The sequence below is a fragment of the Monoraphidium neglectum genome (genome assembly GCF_000611645.1).
Source record: "Monoraphidium neglectum strain SAG 48.87 unplaced genomic scaffold scaffold01633, whole genome shotgun sequence".
Taxonomy (NCBI): domain Eukaryota; kingdom Viridiplantae; phylum Chlorophyta; class Chlorophyceae; order Sphaeropleales; family Selenastraceae; genus Monoraphidium; species Monoraphidium neglectum.
Window position 1 is genome coordinate 5,292 of NW_014011995.1, and position 8,444 is coordinate 13,735.

Below are 8,444 nucleotides of genomic sequence, written 5' to 3' on the forward strand. Positions count from 1 at the left end.
TGTGTGTGTGTGTGTGTCTGTCTGTCTGTCTGTCTGGGTGTCTGTGTCTGTGTGTCTGTGGGTTTGTGTATTTGTGTGTTTGTGTGGCGTGCCATATGGCATTTGTTGTGCGTGTGCACGCGCGTTTGGGAGGGTTATGGCCGGCCGGTTGGTACTGGGCAACGCTGCTTTGACAATACAGATGCAGGACGACGGGACGGCGGTGTTGCCCACACTTCCGAGGGGTACGCAGCGGGCGCAACGAGTGCATGGGTTGCTTGGCGACCCGCCTTCCCCTGACTTCCCCTCTTGCGACGGCCCCTACCTTCTCCCCTCCCAGTGCATGTGCCTGGGCCAATTTCAATGTTTGCCCAATGTCACTCCCCTTTCTGTCGTCCCTTCAGGGCTGGTGGGAGGACATCAGGCAGAAAGGCCACCCTGACATCAAAGAGGGCTGGCCCAGCCTCCACACCAGGCAAGACCTGGTGTTCGTGCTGACCACGTTGGCCTGGATCCCAATGTTGCACTCGGCAGTCAACTTTGACCAGTACGACTACTCAGGTGCGCGGGTGGTCACACGCTTGCACCAGCTTGAAACGACGCCAATTGCACTCCTGCTTTTGTATGTGAAATGATTGTGTCAATCACGGGTGGGGGGTGGCAATCTGGATTGTGCCAGCTGGGCTGCTGTCAGTCCTGACGAAGCTGAATGTGAATGCCGTATGGGTAACACCGCTACCATCCCGCACACCCACCAGCTAACTACGTATAAAAGATTAGCGTACCTTATGAAATGGCGCCCTCAAAACTTCCTTCACATAACTCTTCCAGGATACATGCCCAACAGGCCGTCGCTTATCGCCAAGCCCATGCCGATCCCGGGCAGCGGCGATTACGAGGTGGTTGCCTGCACTTGTTGCGGGCCCTGCCGTGCATGTTGTTTAGATAGCTTCGCACTCAGCCGTGTGTCCGCTCCACTGATGCTCCTCCCTCAGCGAGCCTGGTGCCCGGGGCCGTTGGCAAAGCGCACACACTCCTTTGGTGCTTGCTGTGCACACGCTTGTGGGAGGCTCAGCGCCTTGGCCCTGCCTTGGCAGTTCCACACGGTGCCTGTGCTATCACCACGCCGTCACGACTGGCGCTCCACGTGAAGCCCCTCTCCACTGCTTGGTGTGCTGCTGCGCGCCCATACCCGCGCGCTGCCGCTGTTGCATCCTCTTCCCAGAGGCTCAAGTCTTTGAAGGTGGAGAGTAAGGAGTTTGAGAAGCTGCTGCTGTCGTTCCTGTCAAACAAGGAGGTGCGCAGTGCCCTTGGGGAATGCGCAGCCCTGCAGACCACCACAGATAATGCTGTGCCTGCAGGTGAAACGCCACTTAGGCATTGATGACCATTGCTTGAAAATGGCCATTGTTGACAGAAACTGACAATTTTATCATGCGCGAATGCCAAAGCAACTTTAAAAGCAGTGGCAGCCCTTCCTGAATGGGAGCTGGAATCCGGCTATCATACGACATGCTGAATGGGAATGGGGAAAAGGAGGGGTTGTTCCTTGCCGTGCCGGCAAAATAAGCAGGCAGCACCGTCCAGCACCAACGCACGCACACACCTGTGTGCTTGCCCACCCACGCACGCACGCACGCATTCACGCAGCACGCACGTACGCACGTACGCACGCACGCACACACACACACACACATACACACACATACACACACACATACATACACACACACACACACACACACACACAAATGAACAAAAGACAGTGCCCCGCACACAAGCGCCCACACACTTGCTTGTTGCAGGTGACCCTGATTGACATGTTTGTGCTGCTGCTGCTGTCCACGCACTCCAACGAGGAGCTCTACATTACCGACGAATCAGACCTGTCCGGATGGCTCACGGTGAGGAGCCACAATTGCACCCATTTTCCCAGTGAGGCCCACGCTCTTACGCGCGATGTACAGCCCTGACTGCTTGCAGCTCAAGGAAATCAAGGGGAACACTTTGAAGCATACGTGTGATAGGGTGGTGTGGCATCATTTGGCTGGGGGTGGACGTGGACCACTCGCCCCCGCTCAGGCAGGCCCAAGGTCAATCGATCGTCGCCACAGGTTGTGTCCGCTGCCCTCTTCACCCGCTCACCGGGCACACGCGCCTGTTGCACAGGACGAGAAGGCAGTCGCGCTCCACAAGGAGTACGTGGCAGACGTCAAGTCGCGGGTCGAGACGGCCATTGCCGAGCGCAACGCCGCGAGGGCCGCAAGGCCGGGCGGCCTGCCATACACCGTACTCATCCCCAGCCCGCCGCCCAACCAGAGGGGCGGGCTCACGAGCCAGGGGGTGGTCCCCTCCGTATCCATCTGATCGTGGCGGGGGACGCGCGGCCTGGGGGCGCGAGTGGGCGGCTTTGGGGGGTGCTCAGTTCGCAGCGCAGGGGCGGCCTTGAGCTGTGGTGGTATCTGCGCTGCCCTCCTGGACTGGGCCAGCTGGAGGGGGGGCACGGTGGGTTTGGGGGGTTGGTTCAGTGGGTGCTATGGGGCAACAAGACAAAGCGGCCCAGGTGTTGCACCTGGAGTTGGAGCGCACGCAGCTTGTGCTTTAGTTGGGGGTCCAGGGGGGTGGGTGTTGGGTGGGGGCCGCGGTATCATCATGCTGGTTTGGGCGTATCGCTTGAGTTGCTGCTGTCAAAACATCCCAGACTATCCGCAATCTTACATCAAGACAAGTCAAAACTTCTTGAATATCTAGTTCTATGCGAGGGCATGGCGCCGCTGCCGTGTCGAGTGAGCTGCCAGGGTGTTGGCTCAACATGCAACCTGTTGCAGTTTTCGTGAGACGATCGCATGTGCACCATGCCTGGACGAATCTGTTGTTTGACAGCGGGAATCAGCGCCTGTTTTTTGTACCATTATCCGTCGCTCTTAATCCGTGATGGCCTCCAGAGGCGGCAGCCCCGCCCTGTTGAACGTCGCGTGGAGCATGAGTCAAGAAAGCCGTCAATGCTGCCAGCAACATTGCAGCCATGTGCGCCCCCTCATTGATTTCTCAATGAACTTCATGTTGTAAAAATTGCTCAACATGTGTTTTTGGCCAGTGTTGACGACTCCGATAGTGTCACAGCTGCTGTGCTGCCGCCTGATCACCTGAGTCATCCGGGCGACGGTGGTGGTGGGGCTCTCACACTCTGATGTTAAGGGCTTTCCATGTCAGCTGGTCGGGTTCGATTGGAGTATTATTTTTCTCTGCATTAAAACGTCCGTGCAGCTATTTGCCTCATACGTAATAAATAGGGGTGGTGCACTTCGGATTTAGACCGTTAGAATTAGCTAAAATTAGACTCTAACTTAGAAATCCTGAAAAACGGCGGTCTAATTTAGACATTTGCAGGTTAGACATTTGCAGGGTAGACAGAGGCTGCTGGCAGTGATCTGGCTTGCTGCACACCACTTGGCGCGCGTAGACTGGGCATACGTGTCGTATTGGATCATATATGACTTGATCAGCACTTTGAGCATGACTGAGCCCTACGTTTAAGGTTGTGGCAGGGATCCCACGTCAGCAGGGCCCTGCTTCGCCCTCTTGAGGTCAATGGCAGAACACGAGTTCCATTACGTGGCCAGTCCAACATCCTCACAATTTTGCATTTCATGTATTTATGGCAGAAACGACACCTGACTCGCATCTAGAGCACAACTGCCCCGAAGAGGCCGCCAGGTCAGATCGCAATTTCATTCTCAACTTGCGCTGCCCTGGATGTATGACTTGCTCAATATGTTTGAGATGATTACTATGAGCGGTATGGAAGGTATACAACGCACAAGAGAGCCCCACCAGTGCTGCCCTACCCCAGCTTCGCCCGAGCTGCCGCGGTTCTAAGTTCGAAGGCTAATGTAGTCTCTAATTAGACATTAGCTAAATTAGAGTCTAATTAGACATCCAAAATCCAGATTAGCCTAATCGTCACATGCCTAGTAATAAACTTGCACTCAAGATCGCATGCTAGCTGCTCCACAATCGCGGTTAGCGGGAGCAAAACGCTGCGAAATTGGTTTGGCTCAGTGTTACACTCAGGTCCAGGGGCTGCGCCGGCCCTCGCCCCGTGCGGGCGTCATGGGCGCAGGCGCCAGCAGCAGTCCTGGCACCGCAGAGGATTGCCACAGCCGCAGCTGCATTTTCTGCACCCTCCCCAAGGCCTATCCAGGGCGCGTGCTGTACCAGGTTGGAGCGCTATACGCGATATTCAGTGGCCCCAGGCAGTCTGCCAGGGGGTGCTGCGGCTTGTGGGCATTCATGAATACGGTATGCAGGATTTGACCTCAATGGAATGAGCGCCTCTCCAGCAGCAGTGAGTCCCTCGCGCCTTGCGCCCTGTCCTGTGGGGTATACAAAACGCAATCCAACCCTATTATTCCCCTCAAAAGGACGACGAGGTGTTTGCGATCTACGACCGCCGCCCTGCGGCGCGCCTGCACATCCTCGTGTGCCCATTAGCGCACATCCCCAACACGCGGAGCCTGCGAGGCGCGGCAGGCGCAGACCTCGTCCGACGAATGCAGCAGGTGGGGCAGCAAGTCCTGGCCCAGGAACAGGCGCGCCTAGGCCTCCCAGACGAGCCGGCTGCGGACGCCGGCGGCGGCGGCAGCGGCCGCGTGCGGCGCCCGTCCTGCTGCGAGCGGCTGTTCGGGCGGCGGGGCGGGCCGGCCGGCGGCAGCGGCGGCGGCGGCGGGGGCGCGGCACGGGGGCTGCTGGAGGGGCCGAGCGAATTGCCGGGGCTTGATGCAGAGGCGGGCGGCCTCGACGGGGCCGGCGGCGGCACGCTTTTCGGATTCCACAAGCCGCCGTGGCGGTCGGTGGACCACCTGCACATGCACTGCTTCCTGCTGCCCCTGGATGGCGGCCGGGCCTGGAAGTACCGATTCTCATTGAACTGGGTCAAGGCGGAGGAGCTGCAGGGGCAGCTGCAGCGGCAGGAGGCAGCGGCAGGCCCCAATGGCGGCACCCGTGGTGTCTGATTGGCTGCACCCTCTTGTGTATATGCAAACTCAACACTCTGCTGTGGCGACCCACAAAAGGGCCCACAAATAGTATATTTTTGTGTATTAATTCACTGGCTGTATTGCCAATTGAAGCTGGTAATGCGATATCATTTTCCATCGTGTATTCCAAGGTTGCATGAAAAGTGCTGCCTTCAAACCATCATATCGCAAGGACACACAACAGCAGGCATGGCTGCAAGGAACCATGTCCATAATATCCACAGTCATGGCGTGACCAAAAGTTGGGCAACAGCACAAGGACGCGTTGCAAGCACAGTACCAGAATTTGGGGTTTTCTTCAGACGCGGCACTGCTTTGCAGCAAGCGGCGCCGGCTCAGCAGCTAAAATGGCTGCAAAAGGGATGTGACTAGTGTCCATTCCAACAACCAGGGATGGGGAACGCCCCGCAATGAGCAGCTGTTCGGCTGGACCCGGTCTCAAGACCCACTTGACCCTACAGCTGCAGCCTGGGCAGCCCCTGCTGCAGCCCTGACCAGTACTGCCCCGCCGCCGCCACCTGGACGGCCTCCACGCAGCCGCTGCCAGTGCCCCAAGGGGTCCCCACGCCGCAGCGCCCGACCACAAAAAGTGTGCGCCCCTGAGGGCCTCCAAACTCGAGGTTGGAGGGAGAGCTGAATGGCAGGGGTATCCGCCTGATAACCTTGTTAGTCACCATCGGGTCCATGACGACGACCTCGCCGCCGTTGTTGCGGGTTACGTAAAGGTGACCCTGGGTGTCCAGCCGCATGCCGTCGACGTCGATGTTGCCTTTGCCCTCTCGGCTGAAGTCGAAGGTGAGGCCCCGCCCCGCGGCGTCAAGCGTGCCGTCGCCCTTGATGGGGTAGCGCCCTGCCGGGAGGAGCAGGGGGCCCGTTGGCAATGTGTGGAAGCAATGGCGGGGCAGAACGCACGAGCTCCATGCAGGTGTGCGTGTGCATGTCGGGGTGTTATCGCAGCTTTATAAGCACTTGCTTTGGCACACAACCGGCCGACAAATCAGGTATCTGAGTCCCAGTGAAACGCTGGCCTGGAGCACTGTCTGCGTGGCACCCACAGAGGTGGCTATACTAGTGCGCGCTTGATGTTCCCACTACTCACAGATCACATTTGAGACGGGCGCATTGTTCTTGTTGAACGCCTCCGAAACGAACAGCCACTTGCCATCCGCAGACACCTCGATGCCGTTGGTGCGGCCCAGCTGGGCCAACCTGCGAGTCATGTGATTGGCTGACACTGAGCAGACAGTCCTAGGGTCTGGGACTTCAGGCAGGGGCGGATAATCTGGGACTCATGCGAGATGGAAAGCTCGACCAGGCCGGCTGCGCTTCATTTCAAGCCCAGCTGTGGCAGCGCGCCAAATATTGCTGTGCGAAGCTGCCCGCCCACGGCCCCGGCCCACGCACCTGACCGCCGCCGCGCCGGCCTTGCGGCACAGCCACACGTCCCCGTCGCCGGCCTTGGTGTCCGGATTATACGCCTGGCCGCTGATGTACACAAATCCGGTCTTGGGGCTGATGGCCAGGTCGTTGGGGGCGACCATCGCGTTGTCGGCGCAGAACTGCGTCACGCGGCCGCCCACCTGCAGGCGGACTACGCGCTTTTGGTCCGTGACAGCGGCCAAGAGGGAGCCGTCTGGCAGCACCCTGAGGCCGTTGAGGATGGCGGATGGGACGGCGGCGGCGGGCGCGGCCGCGCACGCGCCGCTCGCGCCGTCGACGCGCCCGACGGCGCCGCGGTCGCGGCCGAAGTCGACAGCGTGCAGGTTGCCGGCCTTGTCCACCGCCGCACCCTCGATAAACGGGCTGCGGGTGTTGGCGCGGAGGGCAAGGCATGTGCGAGCTCGTGATCAATGGGAGCCAGCGCAGTGCATGGCTTTGGCCAGCGGCTTGCTGGGCCCCGTGATGGCGGACGCTTTCAGAGAGCCTTGGTGTTCCATGACAGGCATCTCAGCTGCTTATATTTAGACTGATAATTCAAAAAAACCCTGCATTAAAAGAGGGGACTCACCCAAAGCGGCTGCGGCAGCCAATCTCCTTTGCAACAGCGGCGCTCGCGCACGCAAGCGCCAGCGCCAACGCAGGACCCAGCAGCAGCGCTGCTCGACCATGAAGCATCTTGATGACGCTAGTTATGGTCTTTGATGGCGAGGCACCCCTCTGTATGTCGAATGAGGGATGCGCAGCCGGTCACTGCTTGTCACTCGTGAATAAGAACGGAGGGCGGGTCTCAGATTACATCACTGATGATTCATTTTGAAAAGATTGCAAATTACCACTCTACCTATTGACATCATCGGTAGTGGAGCTTTCGACATGCGATCTTGGCAGTCGCGGGGGGCGCCATGCGCCCGCTGCCTCCCTAGATGGGGTATGGCATCACGTTTCAGAGACATTGTTGTTTGCGCTTACGAACGGGACACGTCAGGTGCGCCGCGCAGACGAGCAGCAGCAGCAGCGGCGAAGCAGCGCACACACCATGTCCGACACGCCCCACGCGTTTGCATGGCGATTGTGCCAATTGAGTGGACCGTCACGCAGAGAGGGAGCTTGTAGAGGTTTATTTCAACCGCATTGCTGATGCTGACAAGCAGAGCTCACATAGCAGCTGCAGACAGGGCGTAAATCCACCCCGCCGCCCCGGATCTCACTTGCATCGCACCGCTTTGCGGCGCGCCCGCACTCGCTGCAGACAGCGGCGGCGGCCGAGGCAGCAGCGGCGGCGGTGGCAGGGGCGGACGGGCGGCGCTGCTGCAGCAGCGGCGTAGGCTCGAGGAGCGGGAGCGGGACGGGCGGCGGCAGCAGGGGTTTGGAAACGACGAGGCGGCAGGCGGCGGCGACTGGCGCGGCGGTAGGGCGGAGCAGGCAGCGGGTGGCTCCAGGTCTGCCGGCTTCCAAGACCCCCGGCCGCAGCGGCGGCGGCGGCTGACGAGTGAAGAAGAGAGGGAGGCAGAGGGTGACGAGGACGAGGGGTCCGCAGAGGAGGAGGCCGATCGGCGGCGGCGGCTGATAGCTGCCCGGCGGCAGATGCTGCAGTCGGGTGAGCCGTTGCTGCTCCCCTCTGCGCCCACTGCCGCCGGGGGGGCGCCGGCGAGTCGGCCGGCGCGTGTGTTTTTCGGCGGCGGCGAGGGCGTGCCCCCATTCGCCTTGCGCGGGGGGCGAGCGACCGCCCTCCGCCCGCCACGTGAGAGCGTGCGTATGTGCATGTTCCCCTGCGTTTCCACACCTTCTCCAACTGAAGGGGTCTTTGATCTCCCCTCTCGGACCCACCCCTTTGTCTCCCGCTTGCAAACCCTTTCGCAGAATGGTACAAACGGCCCGACCACACAATTGAGTCGCTGCACGAGGGGATCCTCACTCGCAGCGCGCAGCAGCAGTACAGCGCCGCCACCGCTGCCGCAGCAGCAGCTGCTGCTGCGGCGGCTGCGG

The 8,444-nt window shown here is 60.1% G+C and overlaps 2 protein-coding genes across 2 annotated transcripts in view; one reads left to right on the plus strand and one right to left on the minus strand.

Annotated features, from left to right (window-relative positions):
* The window catches only part of MNEG_8539 (hypothetical protein), a gene marked incomplete at both ends in the record, with an annotated part of 4,150 nt that extends 1,804 nt beyond the window's left edge, over positions 1-2,346 (plus strand). Inside the window, 5 exons of the mRNA XM_014042988.1 lie at positions 384-540; positions 811-878; positions 1,205-1,276; positions 1,785-1,883; positions 2,149-2,346. Of these exons, the coding sequence (XP_013898442.1) occupies positions 384-540; positions 811-878; positions 1,205-1,276; positions 1,785-1,883; positions 2,149-2,346 (594 nt within the window). The remainder of the gene's footprint in view (positions 1-383; positions 541-810; positions 879-1,204; positions 1,277-1,784; positions 1,884-2,148) is intronic.
* Positions 2,347-5,473: 3,127 nt separating this feature from the next.
* On the minus strand, positions 5,474-7,133 carry MNEG_8540 (gluconolactonase precursor; the record flags this gene model as incomplete). Its single annotated transcript, XM_014042989.1, has 4 exons — positions 5,474-5,868; positions 6,118-6,227; positions 6,423-6,821; positions 7,027-7,133. 4 exons carry the CDS (start codon positions 7,131-7,133, stop codon positions 5,474-5,476), a joined length of 1,011 nt encoding a protein of 336 aa, XP_013898443.1.
* Positions 7,134-8,444: the final 1,311 nt, after the last annotated feature.